This window comes from Crocodylus porosus, unplaced genomic scaffold (genome assembly GCF_001723895.1).
Source record: "Crocodylus porosus isolate Cpor-Errol unplaced genomic scaffold, CroPor_comp1, whole genome shotgun sequence".
Lineage (NCBI taxonomy): Eukaryota > Metazoa > Chordata > Crocodylia > Crocodylidae > Crocodylus > Crocodylus porosus.
In genome coordinates, this window is record NW_017728923.1 from 2,226,851 (window position 1) to 2,247,786 (window position 20,936).

At 48.4% G+C, this 20,936-nt stretch overlaps 1 protein-coding gene across 1 annotated transcript in view; it reads right to left on the bottom strand.

The window, feature by feature from the left end:
- The window catches only part of NTN3 (netrin 3), a 76,479-nt gene that overhangs the window by 22,585 nt on the left and 32,958 nt on the right, over positions 1-20,936 (bottom strand). Inside the window, exons 3-4 of the mRNA XM_019539942.1 lie at positions 9,358-9,507; positions 5,965-6,018 (exon numbers count right to left, since the gene is read on the bottom strand). Of these exons, the coding sequence (XP_019395487.1) occupies positions 5,965-6,018; positions 9,358-9,507 (204 nt within the window). The remainder of the gene's footprint in view (positions 1-5,964; positions 6,019-9,357; positions 9,508-20,936) is intronic.

The following is a 20,936-nucleotide window of genomic DNA, read 5'->3' on the forward strand; positions in this document are numbered from 1 at the left end:
ATCTGGCCTGCCAGGCACTTTCATTTGGCCTGCACATACCTGCCAATTAATTGCACCCCACCCAGCTCTTCCACCCACAAGGCTGGGAGTTAGGCACCCACATATATACACCCCCTGAAACATAACCTATTGTGCCTCGCTCCCACCCTCATGGGTAGAAGGGCCCAGCCCTGCCAGCACAGCTTCTGGGCAGGGCTGCTGCCGCCACTGCTGCAGCCCCTGGGGACTTGCTCTGCTTCCCCAGCATCCTGCTTGTTCCAGGGAGCAGGTAGGGAAGCAGCAGAGGCAGAGCTACATCTGGCCGTGGCAGGGAGCGTGGGGCTGGTGGCAGTGCACAGCCCACGCCTGGGGGGGAGCGGGAGCATGAAGCTTGGGTGGGCAGGGTGTGGGTGTGAGGGATCATGGTGGGGTGTGCACAACTCTCGCTGGTGGCAGCAGGAGCACCAGCAGCCAGGCGTAGTCATGCACAGTGTTGGCGCTGCTGCCCAGCAGCATGTGGCTCCAGCCAGCACTGCATATGGGGGCAAGGAGCACAGCCCTGCCAGGCCACTTTTATCACAGGGACTCTTCACAGCACATGTGCAGCCCCCAGCGCTCACAGAGAAACATAGGGAAGCTTCATGTGCTGGAGCCAACTGCCTTCCCTGCCCCCTGCCATGCAGGTCCCGGGACTCTGCTGGAAGTGGAGAGGAACCCTGCCCACTGCTTCCCCATGTAGGAAGCTATGCCGGGTATGAACGCCTGTGCTGGGCACAAGTGAGGCCACAGCTGGAGTACTGCATCCAGTTTTGGCCTCCACAATTCAAAAAGGATGTGGAGAAGCTTGAGAGAGTCCAGAGGAGAGCCACGCGCATGATCAGAGGTCAGAAAAACAGATCTTACAATGACAGGCTGAGAGCCACGGGACTCTTTAGCCTGGAAAAGCGCAGGCTCAGGGGTGATCTGATGGCCACCTATAAGTTTATCAGGGGTGACCACCAGGATCTGGGGGAACGTCTGTTCACCAGAGCGCCCCAAGGGATGACGAGGTCGAACGGTCACGAACTCCTGCAAGACTGTTTCAGGCTGGACATAAGGAAGAATTTCTTTACTGTCCGAGCCCCCAAGGTCTGGAACAGTCTGCCAGCGGAGGTGGTTCAAGCACCTACATTGAATACCTTCAAGAGTAAATTGGATGCTTATCTTGCTGGGATCCTATGAACCCAGCTGACTTCCTGCCCTTTGGGCAGGGGGCTGGACTAGATGATCTCCCGAGGTCCCTTCCAGCCCTAATGTCTATGAATCTATGAATCTATGAAATGCCCCCGCGTGCTGGTGCTCCTGCTGCTGCTAGTGGTGGCTGTGCACCATGGGGAGAGGGAGGGTGTCAGGGTGTCACCACATCCCGCCACAAACCCTCACACCCCACAAAAGCCACACACCCACACCCTGCCCCCACAACTCCCCCAAATATACGTCCTCCCAACATACCCTACTGCCCTCCCACATCTCACCATATACCCCCCACACCCCAACATACACCCTCCCCAGCATGCACACACCCCTCCCACACCCCACCATATAACCCCCTCCACACACACACACACAACCATAAGGACTTTGCAAGGATACCATAGACATGTTCCCCTCACACCCCAACCACACACCCCCCATACACACACCCAGAGCCATGATGACTTTGAAAGGATGTCTCTTGGATTCCCTGAACCTCCATGCTCACCCATGGTACCAAACTTATATATGCACAATATACAGGAGTAAGACTTTATTTTTTAGTTATTATGCAATCACCTCTATATACACTACGCAAACAAAAATCATGACAAAAATATTTTTTGTAATAAAATTAAATATGTTATAGTAGGCATTTGACTTTTAGTGTACGATCTGGGTTTTCTTCTGGTTCCAAGATGGCAACTCCCCCTCCCAAAAGGAGTATTTTGGGGGGGGCAAGGGGAAGGACTTCTGGTGGCAAAGGTCAGGGGTTATGGAGGGGAACTTCTGGTCCCAAGATGATGACCAGGGGGCAGGGCACCTGTAAAGGGGTGAGGCTACCCATGCAGTCCTTGACAGCTCCCCAAAACTCGTTAAGTAGCCATCCAGCCAAAATAATTGTCCACCCTTGCTGCATGGAACAATGGGTAAGAAAATTGGGTGTACGACTCTTGTAGTCCCTGTGTCTTCCAGCAGGAGGCACTTTAGGAGATGGTGTTGGAGCATGGACCATGATGCTGTGAGTCAGTGGGGTCAAATGTATGGTCCATGGGCCCTATTCAGAGAACAAAGCTTTCATGTGGCCTGTGGAGCTCCCAGAGAGGCTGGGAAATAAGAGACAGGGCAAGTGTTGTGGGGCTTGCTGCCAAATCCCGGGCATGGAGCCCCTTTGGGGACATGTGCCAGTGGCAGGGAACAAATGATGACTGCATTAACCTCCATGCTGCTGTCACTGCTCACCCTACCACTACCCCACTATGTCTGGATCTGGCCTGTGAGGAGCCCTTTGGTTTGACACTCTGGATCAAAATTGAGCTTATTACTGTCAGCCTTCCCTCACAAGGAACACTGCACAGAATAGTCCATTCCCTGCTGTTTGTCCAATTATATGTCACAATACACATGATTTCCAGAGCACTGGCTTAATTCCATAGCTGTAGCATGAAATGAAATATTTTCCACATACATTATAAGCTAGTCTAGGAACTTTACATTTCACCTCAGTGCAATACATCTAGTTTCCTGTTCTATGTATTTAACAGGGGCCAGATCGTCAGCTGGTGTAACTTGGCGCTGGTCCATTACAGTGGAAGGAGTGATGCTGAGCTATACCCACTGAGGATCTGGCATGCCATACCAAGCTCAGCTACTCCATAGAAATGCAGCCACCCCAGAGCACACTGAGGTAGGATTTCCTTGCAGGCGAATAGTCAATCTTTTAAAATCAAATAAAAGAGAGTAGGGCAAGATGAGGAGAACCACAGAAATGTGGTAATAAAAATGCCTAAAAGACTGAGGTTGAAGGCCCCACTCTTGAGCCAGGCTGAGAAGGAGCAGAGGGGAGCAGGGATTTCATGAACTCATATAGCCGAGAGTCCACGGAAGATGGAGACGAGGAACAACATTCTCACGGCGTTCTTAGCACAAAAGAGTCATTGTGCAGAAGGGCTGAGGCTGGGGACAGCGAACTCCCCACAGGACTGAGACTTGGAGGCTTGTGCTGTTGTGGGGGACAGAGGGGGGTCACATGTCCAGTCAGAGTAGGAGCAAACCACACAAGAGGTATTGATGGGCTGGGAAAGAATGAGGAGACTGTCATTGTTTTCCAGCCCTAGACTCTACACTATTGTATCCACACTTTCTACACAGGGTGCCTGGGCAAAAGTTAAGTGCAGGCATGAATTAACAGGGCATTCTAATAAAGACCCATAGCAGTAGGAGTCTATTCACACTATGAAAACAGAATCAGTATAAAGCATCCTGGTGGCTTGATAGCATGGAACAACTACGAAGCACAGAATCCCTAACCTCTCACCCTGTCTGGGTTTCAGACTTGCATGATTACAGGCAGTCTCCAGCTCTCAGCTAGTGGTGAGGCAACCCTCAAGAAACAGCTGAGTGACCCAGAGGGACCACATTTGGTGTCATCTTGACACCATAATCCCCATACGTATCATTGATTGGAAGTGAAACAGGGCAGGATGTCTGTTACTTTCATGCTGAAGGGCATGAGAAGACCAAGGGCTTAAGGGAAGGATGGAGGGAAGAGAAAGGTGTCAGAATTACACACTTAGAAAGCATATAAGCAATATTCCTGGGTTGGCCAGGAAAGCTCACTACAAATGGATACACAGTAAGTTTGAGGTTGCTTGGGGCAGTATGGAGGTAAACACAAGAAATCCACATGACAGACAAAACAGACAGGCATGAGATGGAAGAACTGTACAGGGCTTGGGATGGAAAAGTGGCCGAGAAAAAGGAAGCTGTTGTGCCACAGGCAAGGCAGAAACCAAGAGATCATTTGACACTTATGCCATAGCATTTGTCCAATCAAAACCTGAAGTGCTACCCCAAAGGCAGGCTGCTGGTCAGCTCAGACTTCTCACTTGAGCCCAGAGCTACATGTGGAGTTACCAGTATATTTGGTGTAAGCGGCTGACTAAGATGACTATGCAGTTCAGTGACAGCTTGACCCTGAAAGCTAATCAGTCAATCAACCACTCTAGGTTTTTATACAATGCTTATTAGACCTCCTCCATTAAAGGCAGTTTACAACAACCCCAGAATATACACACTGCAGTCAGACCTCTGCTCAGGGAGTCCTGCCTCCATACCAGTGAACCCATCAGTCTTACACTGTCTCTCCTACACTAAAATCAGCTTGAAGGTTAGGGTGGCAAGCTACAACATCTCTTCTGTAGCATGCCAGAGCCCTTCTAGGACTAGGTTTCAGAGCTGGGCATCCAGTGGAAAGCACCTGCTGCTTTGGGGAATGGTTCACACATCCAGGTGAACATGCAGTTACAGCTCTCACCAGCTTTTACTTTGTTGACCCTGGGGGTGGTCCATCTGCCCAAGAGACCTAGCAGGAGTAGGTGAAGTTTCAGCTCCTTCCCCCCATACAGAAATCTGGGGGCTGGGATGGACAGTTGCTTCTCTTTGCCAAAGCCCCTTCCTGTTACAGGTCCTCCATAACAGAAGTGAGCCTCCCAGGAAACCCCGAGACATGACAACCTGAGTCTGCCATAAACATGTAGAAGATGTTGGGGACAACAGCCTTTTCCTTTCTATAGTGTACTGTCACCCTGCTGCCCTAGTGTTTATGGACATTCAAAAACCAGGTTCAACCAGTCAGCTTAAGCTGGCCAGGAACCTCCACTCAGATCTCTGAGAAAACAACAGCAGCAGCTGTGCCAGGCACCCATGTGAGAGCTGATGGAGGGAAGGTTTCTTATACAAGAGTCAGGCACAATTTGACACAGTATCACCACATCCTCTTAGTGCAAGCTGATCCATTCCTTTTTCGGCCTGCTTCTAGAGCAGTGATTCTCAACCTTTTTAGACACAATGCACACGTCCTTAGATTTGAGGCACCCCTCCATAACTTTGTGAATTGAGTGGTACCCCAGTTCAAGAAGTAACTGATTTATTACAGTGCTTATCTCATGCAGAAGGACCAGGCCAAGGGCGTGGGGGAATGGCCAAGGAGGAAAGGCCTGAGCCTGCCCCTATCTGCTTATCTCCTCACATCTGGAGCCTGAGCCTTCTCCTATCTGTATACCTCTTCACATTTCTTGCAGCACCCTTCAAAGGATCCCATGGGACCCAGGGTGCCCCAGCATCCTGGTTGAGAGCCAATGCTCTAGGAGGTGATCCTTGCCTGTATTCCTTGCCTGTGAGTCTTGGAAGAATGGCAGACTGGAAAACCAAGCTTTTCCTGAAGGAGGCTGATGCAGAGACAAAGAGCGCTCAGGGGAAATTGCTTGTGCCTGGAGGAGACTCAAGGAGATTAAAGAAACAATCCCCTAAAAAACCAGTGTGAGAAAGCAATAGGTCCCATAACCCCACTTTCCAATCCCCTGAAGTGCTAGAGCTGGCACTGGCCAAAGCACAAGCAGATTCCTAGTTGGGTGTTGGGTATTTTTTCATAGTTGAAATGAGAAAAAAAAACCCCAGAGAACTCTTGTCAAGTTTCTTTGGTTGTTTTCCAAAAATAAATAGGATTTAAAACCTCATTTGCACATTTTATTTTTCATCAAAGGAAATCTGGCTGCTGGCTCTCCATGACCAAGCCAGGTGTGAGGGGATGATTCAGCATTACAGTCCAGCACACAGTTAGTGAGGGGCATAGTGGGGAGTCCTCAGGGAATGGTTGAGGGGCAGGAGGGACTATATAGACAGACCTAGCTGTACAGTGCCAGGAAAGAAGCCTTCTTGTGCCTTTTGTTTCCTGGAATAAAGAGCACTCACCTGCAGGCTCTTCTGTGCTGGTAACCATGGAGGTTGGGTTGATGGCAGGAATCTCTGGAAAGGAAAAGGTGAGATATCTTAAGGTAAGATACTGCCCAATGTTGCCTTCAGAATAAAAAAAAATTGTGGCTCCTCCCCTCTTACCACTATTGGAGAGTCCATGGCCAGCAGCTATCTAGGAAGAACCTAACAGTATGTCCTGCTGGTTTCCTATGCTACTACTCCAGGAACACAGAAGGTGTTAAAAGGAGATTACCATCACAAACCATCCTCCTTGTTGTAATTGCCATTGTGCCATAGCAGCTTGAAGGAGCCCTGGAAATTGGAAGGATTTCCTAAGAGATATGCCCTGGGGAAACACTACCACGGAGTGTTTGCAGAAAGGTTAACAAGAGCAGTATCATGGAGAGTTTCTTAAGGGTTTAATTTCAGAGGGGACCATTAAACCAGCTCACCCAATGTTCTGTATATCACAGACCATTATATTTCACTCAGACACTCCTGAAGTGAGCACAGTAACTTGGTTTACACTAAGGCATTTTGGTCTTCAGGTTGTGTGCCACAAATGGAGAACAGGTGGGACCAAGATGCCACTAATGACCAGGGTCCCTGCAATGGTAGGGAACTAATTAAGTGAGATGTGCTCAGAGGACAATAGCAGGCAACCCACACTTCATGCTGCAAAGAAAGGCAAAACTCTCTCAAGCTCCCTGCTAGTCGAGCCTGAGGGAAATTTTCTTTCCCAACCCAAATCTGGTGATCAGTGTGATCTTGTGTAGACAAGCAAGGCGTACCAGCAGAGTGGCTAAGACAGACAATTCTCTGTGTAAGTAGACCATCACTCACAGTGGGCTGAATTCTGCTTTCTTTTATACTAAAATCTAAAGGAACTCCACTGAAGTCAGTAGCCAAATTCTCAGCTAGAATAATTCTACTTAAATCAGCGGAGTCATGTTAGGAGGGGAGTTGGCCCCTGCACTTAAGGCCAAATCTCATTGTCGTCAAAGAAAATGGAAGTTTTACCCTGACTTCAGGACAACCAGAAACTGGCCTGTACTCCAGAATTGCAGTGATAGAACTGTGAGCAGTACCTGACCCAGAATCCACAGAGATAGAGGAAGATAGTATCTTGAACCTCTAGGTTTAATGATCTGAACCCTAACTTGGTGTCACTTCTGCCTCTCATGGGATAGAATCAGAAGTGCTCATATGCATGTATTACAGGCCTTATTTTACACATGACTAGCACATAAATGGAAGTAGTAGATCTGTGGTCAGGAGCAAGAGGATCTAGGACTGTGCTTATGGTTGCCATGAAGATCTGAATAGCTATCTATGGTTGTAGCATTGCCACACCCAGGAAGTCCTAAATAGGAACAGAGTAGAAAATAAACCCAGATCATCCCACATGGCAGTGCAGGGTATCATTGTGCATAGTGCCTACCTGTGCACAGATATACAATTTCAGCAGTTGCTTGGTGTTGGATCCAACTGTGCTCTCCACTTCCCGGACTGGTAAGCACAGCCTGTGTATATGGGTGGGTGGCAGAGTCTTAGGTGAGAAACCGAATGGAAGGGATGAGGCCAGCATGGGTGATGTCATGCTCTCTATGAACCTCTACAAGAAAACTCTCTCCCCTGACTGTTACTACCACTGGCTGAGCCCTGGAAGAAATGCTCTCTGCTCGTTTATCTCTTCCTCTTTCCTCCTGGTTCTGCTTTTAGAACAGAAAGACCTTGTCACGCTTTCATTGATTCTAGGATAACTCGACTACTGTTGCAGTGGGAGGAAAAAAAAAAAAAAAGCTTCAGGTAACCTTTAGAGAAGTCACCAGAGCTACCACTGTTCCCTGAAGAGCCAAAAGAGCCACCGCTGTGTTCCCTGCAGCATTGAGATTAGCTTTGGAGAGAGATGTGTGCTCCAGACATAAGAAGGCTCCAGTTCTGTTCCCTCCCTGAGGCAAGGAACATGATGGACTCTGACAGCCTTCCCAAGGTTTCCAGTTCCACTGCAACCCATTGCTGCCCATGTGGCAGTGAAAGCCTGCATTGGCTGCCCATTCAGACAGCCAGACAACAGCTCCAGTGGGAAAGAGGTAGACTAGTGAACAGAAGAAACCTCTCCCACAGAGTTCCCAAATGGTTATTGGAACATTCATGAAAAGTTCTCCAGAGGTACACAGCCTTCTAAGGCATCAATTCTAGTACTGAACAATTTGGGGTTTCCAGTCATCTGCTGATCAAGGCCAAGATAACTTAGTTTTAAGAGAAGATAAGCTTGCAGGTCACAGTACTACAGTAATAATACAATACACAAGTCAGTACAATGGCTAATTGACTTTTCACCCATAAAAGCAGTGAAGAGATATAATCCAGAAACATAAGAAGTACAATACTGGGTCAGACCAATGGTCCCTCTAGCCCAGTATCCTATCTCTGACAGTGGTATGAGTGAATGCTTTAGAGGGAGAGCATTGAACTGGGTACATCTATAACTGCAGTGGTCATTTTTTTGGCCCTGTGGGCCAGCAGAGCAGCATGGGGCCAATCCATGGGTCAGATTTGCAGGGTTGCTGCCCACATTAGGCCCTGTGCACCCAGATCCAGTTCCCTGCCAGCCAGATTGGGTCTTGTATGCCTGGATCAGCCCTGTGTGCCCAGATCTTGCCTTACACCACTCAGATCAGGCCCCATGCATCCACATTGTATCTCACACTGCCCCAATTGGACCCTACCTCACATTGCCTGGATCCCACTTTGTGCTGTCCACATTGGAGCCTGCATGCCTGAATCCCACCTCGTGCTGCCCAGCCTGAATGCCCAATCTAGCACACAGGGTCATGCTGTCCAGCCTGCAGGGCTCTGCTTGGGTCCAGATATTTGGCAGCAGAGGAGCGACAATTAATGCTGCCATTGCTCCTCTGCAGACAAATTTCTGGACCTTTGGGGAACCCTGCAGCCTGGATGTCATGGCTGTATGGGGCAGATCTGGTATGCAGGACAGGGAGGACAGGGACTGAGAATCCCTGATCTACAGTGATCTATTCCCTATTCAATACTTTCCCCAGCATCCAGCATCATTGATTTAGAGACTCCAGGAGATACATCTCTGACTGTACTGTTCAATAGGAAGTAATGGATTTATCATCCATGAATCAGCCTAGTCCCTTTGTAAACCTGACTATTTTATCTGCCTACACCACTTCCTATGGTGGTGAGTTCCACAAGTTAACTGTATGCTGAATAAAAAAGTACTTTCTCTTGTTAGTTTTAAAACTGTCTTCTGCTAATTTCAGTGGGTACTCCTGAGTTCTAGTGTTCTGGGACTTGGTAAATCCCTATTCACTGGAACACAGACACAGTTAGAACTAGGCAGAGCTGACTGTTACTCACTGATGCATGGAGCAACTGGTGAACGACTTTGCTGGTAGCCCTTAGCACAGCGATTGCAGGTGAGTCCCGTCACTCCGTCTTTGCATGGGCACTGCCCCGTGGTCTGGTTGCAGGTTTTACCAGCTGCACCAACAGGGTGACAATCACAAGCTGAACAGAAGAAAGAGGAATATTGTTAAAATAAATGTAATCCATGCACACGCTACTATCCACGCTGAACAAGAAAGATCTCAGAAACAAAAACTGATCTGAAATTAATAAAATATTTTTAAAACATTATCAGTTTGGCCAGGATTATTCATCTGCTTTAGATCTTGTTTGTTCAGAAATCAAGCCTGATTTTCCATGTGTGGGTTTGCTGTATGCACCAAACTGTCTGGAAAAGCAATCTGAGACCAAAAGGCTGCTCACATATTGCCTATTCACTAGCTGGTATTTGTGGCATGCAACCAATCACTTAAGTCACATGGCATTGTTTCTGGTTGCTGAGTGGGTGACTGAACTTTTAAACAAGAGAATAATGAATGGTGAATAGTAACTCATGGACAGCACACAGTGAATAGATCTGTGAACAACAGCCACTTCCTGCAACATTTTTTCATACTGAGTTTAAGTGGGTTTTGAGTGATGTGCAGCCCTTTTGCTGGTTTTAGGCATACAGATCAATTTAATTTATAATGGGTGCATCTATACAAAATTCTTTACTGTGCAGTAGACTAATCTGCTGTGCAGTAAAGCATCACTGTAATCATAAACTGAGTTACCACACAGTAAAATCAGTTAACGCGCAGTAAATCTGCTACCTGTATCTAGTCTCAGTCATTCAGACCAGCAAAGGGCCAGCCTCCTGCCAGGTGGCTGGGAGCTCTGTCATAGTCCCTGGCTGGCCCCTAGACCCCTGGCTTGACTAGGGTGACCACCTTTTCAAAAGAGGAAGGTGGGACACATTTCCATCTTCCTCTCCCACCACCATTGCCACTACCTCCAGACCAGAGCGAGCAGAGCAGGGGAAAGATGGAGACTGCCTGCTGAGGACTCGGGGCTCCCCACCCTGCTGCCTTTCTCTCAGGAACCCCGCACCAGCTGTGCACCCCATGCCTGCCTGGCAGCAGCAGGCGGCACAACGCCATGCTGCCGCCACCCCTGCTGCTTCCAGGCAGGCAAGAAGAGGGTGCCTTGCCATGGCGGCATAGCCAGCGCAGGGTCCTAGGGACAGGGCAGCAGGTTGAGGAGCCCTGAGCCTGCAGCAGACAGCCTGCATCTGCCCCACCCTACGCACAGATCTGGGGGGGCATGTGCCCCCATGCCCCTGCCCTGGGCACATACTAGCTGCAGAGCTCCAGCCTGACTCCCAGGCCTTTGCTGGCTGCTCCCTGGCCCCTGGGCACTATGTCTCTGCACTGTAGGCACACGTCAGCTACAGCAGTCCTACAGGCCACTGGCCTGATCCTCAGGACCTGTACCTCCAGCTGCCTAGCCTTTGGGTATCATGCCCCTCTGCTGTGGGTATGTGCCCAGATCTGATGGACCCAGAGTCCCTTGCAAAGGCAGCACCAGTGACGGCAGCATCCCTGACCCTGGGGAAAGCATCCCAAGACTCAAACTGGGCAGCAGAGGAGACCATTGATTGAACTGTGGCCTGGGGCAAGGCTAAGGTGCAGAGATGGCCTGCCCCCTTGGAGACCTCTGCCAGCCTGAGCCTGTTCCCCCTAGAGATCCTTACCAGTCTGAGCCTGGCCCCTCTGAAGATCCTTGCCAGCCTGAGTCTGGAGGCAATGGAAACTCTGCCAGGCTGAGCCCATGTCCCCAGAGACCCTTGCCAGCCTGAGCCAGTGCCCTCGAAACCCCTGCCAGGATGAACCTTCCCCCTGGAGATCCATGCCAGCCTAAGCCCCCACCTCAACCTGGAGACCCATCAGCCTGATCCTGCCCCCACTGGAGATCCCTGCCAGGCTGAGTCTGCCCCCACTGGTGACCCCTGGCACCTGGTCAGCTGCATCCAGAGCCTGAAGCTCCCGGTGGCTGCTGCAGGATGTCAGAGCAGGATAGGGGCAGGCCTGGATCTGCTTAATCCTATAAAGAGCAAATCTGCTGCCAATGGTACACATGTAGACACCTTCACAGAGCTGGCTTTATTGCACAGTAAGCCTAAATAGCATTAGTTGCAGGTGTAGACGCACCCAATGAATGCAAAATTAGGTCTGAGGTGTATTTGCAGAGACTTTCAAAGCTCCCATGCTCAAATAGCAGAGTGGAGGCTGCAGTTCAGGACTGAGAAACACTGTTAGGACTTGTGTGTGAGGCAAAGGATTGCACAGCTAGGGTGCAGGTCACAAATGAGGTGCACAGGCAGAGCTGTTTAGCCAAGCAGAATTGAAAAAGCAGGGGATACTGCCAGTCAAGACAGAAGTGGATACTGCCAGCCAAAGCCAAGGCTGCGATGGAACTCCAGCTAGCTGCAAATATCAAGGACAATAAAAAGTCCTTTTTTAGACATGTGGGGAGCCAAAGGAAAAGCAAGGGCAACACTGGACCCCTGCTAAACCAGATGGAACAACTGACACCTGACACCCAGGAAAAAGCAAACTTATTAAATGGGTACTCTGCGTCAGTTTTTCACCAGTCCCATGGGATGCCCCTGCCCACTACGGGACAGGGAGGCCTGGGTAAGGGAGATTCCTTACCCTCCATCGAAGCTGACCTCATGAAGAAACATCTTGAGAGGTTGGATACCTTCAAGTCAGCTAGCCCTGATGGTTTACACCCGAGGGTACTCAAGGAGGTGGCAAGCATCATAACCCAGCTCCTGGCACAGATCTTTGAGAACTCCTGGTGCTCTGGTGAAGTGCCTGAGGACTGGAAGAAAGCCAATATGGTACCTATCTTCAAGAAAGGGTCAGCCTGACCTCTATCCAAGGGAAGGTCTTGGAAAAGATTATCAAAGAAACCATCCTTAACAGACTGGCTGACAGCAACATCCTGAGGGATAGCCAGCACAAGTTTGTTGCAGGTAGGTCTTGCTTGACCAATCTCCTTTTACGACCAGGTGACCTATCAACTGGACAAGGGACAGGAGATTGATGTCGTATATCTTGACTTTAAAAAAGTCTTCCATCTGGGAGCTTTCGATGTGAAGTTGCAGCTAGTAAAGCGAGCAAAACGCTGGCTTGCATCCACAGATGCTTCTCAAGCAAATCCTGGGACGTCATTCTCCCCTTGTACTCAGCCTTGGTGAGGCCACAGCTGGAGTACTGCGTCCAGTTTTGGGCTCCACAATTCAAAAAGGATGTGGAGAAGCTTGAGAGGGTGCAGAGGAGAGCCACGTGCATGATCAGAGGTCAGGAAAACAGACCTTATGATGAGAGGCTGAGAGCAATGGGACGGACTCTTCAGCCTGAAAAAGTGCAGGCTGAGGAGTAATCTGATGGCCACCTACAAGTTTATCAGGGGTGCTCACCAGGATCTGAGGGAGCATTTGTTCACCAGAGTGCCCCAAGGGATGACAAGGTTGGATAGTCACAAACTCCTGCAAGACTGTTTCAGGCTGGACATAAGGAAGAACTTCTTTACTGTCTGAGCCCCAAGGTTTGGAATAGTCTGCCGCCAGAGGTGGTTCAAGAGCCTACCTTGAATGCCTTCAAGAGACATTAAATGTTTATCTTGCTGGGATTCTATGATCCCTGCTGACTTCCTGCCCCTGGGGTAGGGGGCTGGATTCGATGATCTTCTGGGGTCCCTTCCAGCCCTAATGCCTATGAAATCTAAAGTGCCTTGCACAAACTTGGTTAGAGAAGCTTGCCCAACTCCTGTTGCCTCCAACTGCAGCTAAGTCTGTCAGGTTAATTAGCACTAGATTCAACAACAAAACGTAAGTTTTATGTTGGTTTATGAAGAAATTCCCTCCTGGATTCCCTAGAGGGGAAAGAGCCTTGAGCAATGCAAGTGACATTATGGGAGTGTCAAGGATGGGTGGAACAAACAAGAGCCTGATGAGCCGGGGCTGGAGCAGAGTGAACAAACCCTCTTCTCGGCCTCAGGAGAAGGCAGGTCCTCTAATGTCTCCTTCTTCCTGCAGGAGAAGCAGTCTCCAGGATGGATGAGACAAGCATGGAAAATAAATTCCCACCTCACTCCAGGCACAGGGAAGGAATTGTTAAGCACTGTATCTGGCCACTAGATGAACTGAAAATGAAGATTTGTCCCTACTGTACACTCCAGTTCATTACAGGGCTTAAGACAGGGCATGACCTCTCTTGGTTGGGTCTTGTCAGGTTAAGCCCCTTGGGGTCTAAGTGTTTGAATCAGCACTTACAGCTGTCTGCAATCATTTAAGGTTAGGACATCAAAACAACCAATTTCTGCCTGCCCCTCCCTGCCCCTGGGGGTGACCCAGCTGCATCTGCTTCAGGGGGCAGGCCGGGACGAATTTCCATGGAGGCTGCACCACTGCAGCTGGCCCTGTCAATTAGCCAACTGTAAACAGGCAAGGGGGTGGGGGAGCAGAAGAGAGAGTGTTAAGGCTCATTAAAGGTAACTAATTGAAACCTGGTAAAGAATGGGAGGGAGGGAGTAAAAAAGAAAGGAAGAGAGAAATAAAAAGTTGGTTTCCAGAACGAAATTTTTAACTTTGGAAAAAACATGTAAAAGCCAGGCCTCGTTTATGTCAGAAAAGGGAAAAATCATTTACAATGCTCTGCTTGTTTTTACTGTTGGGAAAGCAAAACAACCAGTTGCTGAGGCCAGTGATCCCTGCGCAGTCACAGAGGCAACAAGGTGCAGACCTGTGGGTGGCAGAGTTTGGGTGTCAGTGTGGAATGGAGAGAGGAAAGCCATGCCTGAGATACCATGGGTAATCCCCCAGACCAACCACGCAGTGCCTTGTGCAGATAGGATAGGTTAGGAATAGCTGGAAAGCAGGAGCACCGTAGCAGGGAATCCTATCTTTCTCCAGTGAAGGCAAAAGCAGCAGCAGTGGAGCCTGGCTGAGGTATCGGCAACAATGCCAGTCTGATGGTCTGGACGGGAACACGATGACTGGAACACAAGGGAGGTCGTAGTGCTTGTGCTGATTAGGCAGGAATCTGTTGATTGAAACCATCACCACCAACCATCCAGGCTGCACATGGTGGAAATTCAGAGTGGGTTGAAAACTTCAGCCTAGTACACTGTTTGCTTCACAGCTGTGCTTAACAATGAGATACCTGTCCCTGGACTTACATGAGGATGAGGGATTCTCACTCAGACGGAACAAATGAACCCCCTTGGGTCCCCCATAGAGAACAAATGAACTCAGAGGGAACAAATGAACATGTGCACATGCACACACATGCACACTCTTTTATATTGTCCAACCTTACCACCTTTGAAGAGTAACAGGTGAACATGAAGGGTTTACTTAGTTCCTGTGGCAAGAACAGAGTGGGTCTTACCCTCTCACTCTCTCAATCTGAATTTTTCCAGTTTGAAACTGAAATCGGATCTATCCAAATTGGCTTTCACTTCTTTCCCTCTTTCTAAAGCTATGGGATAGATTGGTAGTGGGTCTCTGGTGATGCTTTCCCATACATCAGAGCTCTGAGAAGGATCCTAACTATTCATTCCCACTTTGCTAATTCTAATCTAGAGGATGGACTCAATTTGTGGTGGATGTCTGAGGGGAGACAGGAAGAGGGACAGAAGTTGATTGATCAGTCTGCCCAGGGCTGCGTCTTCTTAACAGCTAGGGAAGGTATCTTGATTTCCATCAATGTAGTAGTTGAACGTGATTCCAAAGGCAAACAAAAACAACACCTTCTCAAAAAAAAGATGTTATCCTTTCCCTAATTTTCACCAGATGGGATCTTGTCAGAGCACCATGTCACTGTTCCCCAGGCCTTCTTATACACAGAAAGAAACAAGAGCTAGCAGCCTCTAATGTAGAACAGATGCCTTGGTCCTTATCAGATCCTGGCTGGGATTGGAAACGGACGTGTTTCTGACAAGGACGTTTTGGGGGCTCAGCTGTTATAACAAATGGCAGTGGGTGAGGGAGTCTTGGCATGACATGGGGCCTTCAAAAACACTAGGTCTTTCTTCAGCCACAACACACTTTGGTGCCAAGACTACTGGGGCTATATAGCTCCTCACTTAGCAACCCAAGGTTTCACTGTCTCTTTTAGAAACCCTCCAAAGTAAAAAATCAGGAGAGAACTTGTAAAGACCTTTGGGGCCACGTCACAGCGTGATGCTGTCTGGGTCCCTGGAGTTTATCTGCAGTGTGACACTGGCAGGGTCTCTGATGCTGTACTGCTATGTGGGACATCACAGGTATTACTTTCAAGTCAGTCACCTGTGGGAGCCAAGCATGCAAGAATTGTCAGATGGGCTGCTCACGGGTGCAGCTAGTTCAGACTCCACTTTGCTCTAAAGCTTGGTGTGGTTCCTGTGCCTACAGCACCCTTAGGACATGAGGCTTCATCCTGTGGAGAACGCATTCTGTCACCTTCAGTTGAACCTCACAGGAGTGTTTGCCTTCAGTTCTCTTACTACTTCATCTTGTCTCCATTTTCAAGACATAAGCTTTCCTCCAGACTCCCCACAGAGAAGCCACAGAGTGACAGTATCATTTTTGAGGGTGGAACTCTGGATTATCCCAATGAAACTGGGACATCCTCCAAACCAGCAGGGCTGAAAAATCCCTATGTGTAATGCCACAGAGTTCATGAATCAGGGTTAAGATGCAGTGATGGTAATGTCTCTTAGGAGTGAAGGTGGGGGTGGAGGGTGTGTACTTATTAGCAGCCTATCAGTCTAGGGTCTAGAGCGATGTCAACAACTACAGAAGCAAAGCCAGAAAGCCATGTGCTGTATAACTCACCGTGCCTATCCCATCACTATTTATTATTAATAACAATATTTTGTGTTTCCCTAAAGCAATGGAGAACTTTTGCTAGAGTAGTATCAGTATCTCAGTTGCTTTAAACAAACCTCAATGATCTTTCCAGCATCTCAGTATAAAATTGTGGTTCTTCTGCAGGGGTACTGAGGCCTATGGATTCTCTGGTGGGCTGAATGCCTGTTAGACTGGGCACTGGTTTTGTATGTCCCTTGTCATAAGATTTCTAGCTCTGTCTCTTTTCAATTTGTATTTGTCTGGCTGATAATTGTCTAATTCTGTTAGTGAGATTCTGTTACAAGTAAAGTCCTTGATCATTGCCATCCATGCTGGAGAAACCAGTCCATCTACTGCTGTCTTTTGAAGGTATACCTTGTGTGACTCAGGTAACAGCTCAATAGTTGCCACCCCTGCCCAATATCAGGGATGGTGTGGTGAGCGTGGGGCATGGCTTGTGGCCAGCACCAATTTACTTTCCAGCTGGCCCCTGCTCCCCACAGAGCAGCCCGTGGTCCCAAGAAGGTCTAACATGTAACTGATTTAACTATTTACACTTTATTTACAAAACAAGAATAATAGGAAAGGTTATTTACAAGTGAACTTAAATGGCATAACCAGAATCATAAAACAGACCAGAATGCATTAGTCAACCCTTGACTCAAGAACCACAGGTAGGGTAACTGGCAGCTTTCAGCCACTACTGAGATACTACCACAAGAAAGCAAGGTGCTCACTCCCAGCAGCTCCAACAGGCTTCCCAATAAGCAACAGACTGCAACAGGTTAAGCTCTTCTGGTCCGCAGCAATCAAATTGTATCAAACCCCAACCCCACAAAGAGGCTGAAGGGTGACCCTCCATGGCAATGAAAAAGACAAGTAACATTGTAGGCTTATGCAGCAATCAGCATGACCCAAGCACAAAGCTCAGGGACTCCATTCAATGACAATCCCCTACAGAATAAGGGACAGGACTGAGTCCCCTCTGGGGCAGTCAGTGGCAGAGGGTCAGCAGCACAGGCAGCTCTCAGGGGTCATTGCTCTAAACCCCTGCTTCAGATGACTGACCAGGCACCCCATATGCCTCGCCAATCCTGCTTAAAGTGCTGGCCTGCGCCCCAAGCTCCTGGGCACCCTCATCCTGGCGCTCTGCTGCTCCTCAGGATCCCAATGCCTTGCCTGCTGCTGTCCTGCTTCCCCAAGGAAGGGGAAGGGTTTCCTCAACTCACTGGTCCAGGTCCCTGCTCCGGATAAGGATGCCGCCTACACTCCTGACCACTGCTTCTTCTCTGCAGCGGAGTGGGGGGCCAACTGCCACCCCTAGCCTCCGGGACGCCCGGCACACCCAGGACACTGCGATGGGGCCTTGGGGCACCAGCTCTCTGCCCCAAGCCGTCTGGATGCAGCTCCCTCTCTGCTGCAGGGCTGGGCCGACTGCCACTGCCTTCTTCTCCCAGGGCCTCTGAGGCTCTTCAGAGGGGTCCCTCTGCTCCCTCTGCTGGGTCAGCTCACCCCAGCTCTTCTTAGGCCTCCTGCATCATTCCCTGGAGTCACTGTCAGCAGCCCCCACGCCCGTTCGGCTGCTGCTTTTATCCCCTCCAGCAGTCCCTCCCTGGCTTGCAAACTGGCCAACCTGGGCTCAGGGTGGCTGGCCCCAACTCCGGCCATCCCCCTTCCATGCAAATGAGGGGATTGAAAACCCCTTCTTTCAATTAGCTTCTCCTCCACAGCACAGGGCTCCCCTGCTCTATCCTTGGGGTCGCTCAGAGTTCACCAGCCTGTTTCTGGTCCAGGATAAGTATCTCAGGTCAATCTGGTGAGGCCACATTGGCAGTCTGTTACACTGGTTTTAACCTAAACCAGCGTAGGCAACCCCCAGCATGGGCACCAGTGTGTGGCATGCAAAGGGATTTTGCTTGGCACGCATGCCTTGGGGCAGATGACATGGAAAGGGCTGGGGCTGCACTGCCACAACAAGGATCCGGCCCTTTGCAGTTTCTCTTCTGTCTACCCCTGGCATGTCAACATCTTACAAGTCAAGCTTGCAGGTGTTTTTGGCACTCTGCCCAAAAATGTTGCTGACCCCTGATTTAGACCTAATTTCTTCCTGTCTAATTTGGGGGTTTCAACTAGTTGCCTTCTTTGTGTAAATCCTGGATAAAGCCCTTTGAAAGAAGCATTAACTGATTACAAAACTCACATTGTTAAAACCAGTGAATTGTTTGATTAACAGTTTTTGTAATTGCTCCAACAGCTCTATGTGTTTGTCTTCCCAGTTCCCCGCAATATTATTTTCCAACAGTCCCTTAAAAAGTCTATTCACAGTAGAGAAATGTTATTATTACTGTTGCTTCTACTACCACCACCACCACTGCTGTGTTAGTAGTGCTCAGAGGCTGTAACTGAGATCAGACATTGCTTGCACGAATTTGCTATGCATACATGCACTGAAAGACAGTCCCTGCCATAAACAGTTTACAACCTTGGGCATTGATCCAACAAAGATTCAGGCACGTGCTTAACTTTACACACCAGGATAAGCGCGCTGACTTCAATGGAGCCACTCATAGTGCATAACATTAAGTATGTACATAAATCTTTGCAAGATTGGGCCCCAAATACACTAAAATCTATGTATATCCACTTAACAATGTGCAGGGAGCATTTCAATGATTGAATCAATTTTACCTGTATCAGCAATTAAGCTAGCTTTGCTTATCCTGCCTTTGAAACAGATAAGGTCTGTCAGATCAACTGTTCACTTCCTTTGTTGCTTGATGTTGGCCTTTTCTCTTACCTTGTCAGCCATATGCAGGCCCACTGATAGGGCAATCATGGAAGACAGTCATCCTCAACTGCAAGGGACTACAGAAGATGTCTCTTACCTTGCTCTCAGCAAACATGCCTCAACCTTTTGTTATGCTCTAAGGTGCTCTGTCCCAATAAGGACATCATATGGCATAACTTAATTCCTTTATTTTCTTTTCTGCAAAGATCTTATTTCTCTTTGAAGTGCCTTAGGCAAAGGGCTATTACCATATACCATGCACCTAAATTTAAATTCCAGGTTCTCCTGTATGATGAGGTTGCTTCTTGCCACGCTGCCACAGATTCTGGTTGAAGAACTGGCATATCCAATAGCATGAGGATCATCTTTGTTTTTAAATCACCTTCTCATGGTATATAGCTAGTGTAGTGGTTCCTATAGCATATTTCCTCTTCTCTGTTGTTCCTGGCACAGGAGAATGTGGCTGGTGGAAATGGGAGGTTGGCCAGGATCCTCATAAACTGTGCCAATCTCCCAGCTGTACCTTTCTACCATGTGGTGCTTTTAGCATCCAGCATATGCTACAGCAGCCCTCAGTCTAGGGGACCCATCCTGTACATGGATGCCATGATGGAAAGCAGAGCAAAGATGAACTCCATGGTATCTTTGCCCACACACCAAGCTGTGCTGTTTATAATTCAGTTGAATGCCAGGATCTGGCCCAGACAGTTCAAATGGTGCATTAAGTCCCTAGCTTAGAGCTTCACTCATCCAGTTTTGTTTGCCAGAAGGCATGTCTTGAACCTAACACTGAGGATATTTTTGCTTCTGAGAGCTTAGCTGCTACTGCTTTGACAGCTTGCACTGGAAAATGCTCATGTTTTATGGCTTTATTTAAATTACAGGGATTAATGCATAACCATTCTTACTTTGGCTTTCCAGTTACAAGTGAATTAAAACTGTACATTGTCTATAATTTCAACACTCCCATCTGCAATATTACGAAGTTGTTTTATGCTCTGTTGTTGGATGTCTCACTAGAATTCCTAGTCTGTCTGTCTTAATTGTCATCCTATATACTGAAATACATTTGGGAATGCTGTGAGGGTGTTGGTCTTTGCTCTTTGTATGTCATTCTGTTCAGTTCCAGAAAATACTTTTGCAAATATCTTCAGCGTTAGGCATGAAATAAGTTTCTACCACAGGTGCTTCAAATTCTTTAATCAGTGATACCAGTTTTTACAACGAGAAGTAATAGCTACTTATCTCTGAACCACTATTTCATCTCCTGTGGGTGAAGCAAGCCTTGGCTTCAGGTACCTACTCAGTTTCCTGAGATAGACTGCTCTGTATTTCCCCTGAAATGACCTTGTATTATGCTCCATTGTCCCAGTTTAACATGCTCAGCCATTGTCCTACAATTGTATTTGTTGAGCAGAGCTGAATGCTTCGCAGATATTTTTTTCGTTCAGAAAGATTTGTATCACTACCTGTTTTTCCTGCATATTGGTGGACATTCTGGGCCTTGAGTTACATGGCCCATCTTTAACACATCACATATTCTGTTCCCTCTGGCTTTGCAATTGTTTGGCTCTTATTCTCATCCACATTCAGTTATGCTGGTCAGAAAACGTTCAGTTCTTAGGCTGAATATTATTTTGGTCTCTGGGCTGCGTTATAGCCTCATCTGCAGAAAATAACAGAGGGCTCAAATCCATATTTCAACACCCTTTTATACATCAGTGGCAGGTCCTGTCAGACCAACCTGGTGGCCTTCTATGATCAGATCACCAGATCATTAGATGCAGGGGTAGCAGTGGATATAGTTTTCCTGGACTTCCGGAAGGCTTTTGACACCGTGTCTCACCCCGTTCTCATTAAGAAACTGGGGGGCTGTGGTGTAGACACCCACACAGTCAAATGGGTCGCCAACTGGCTGGA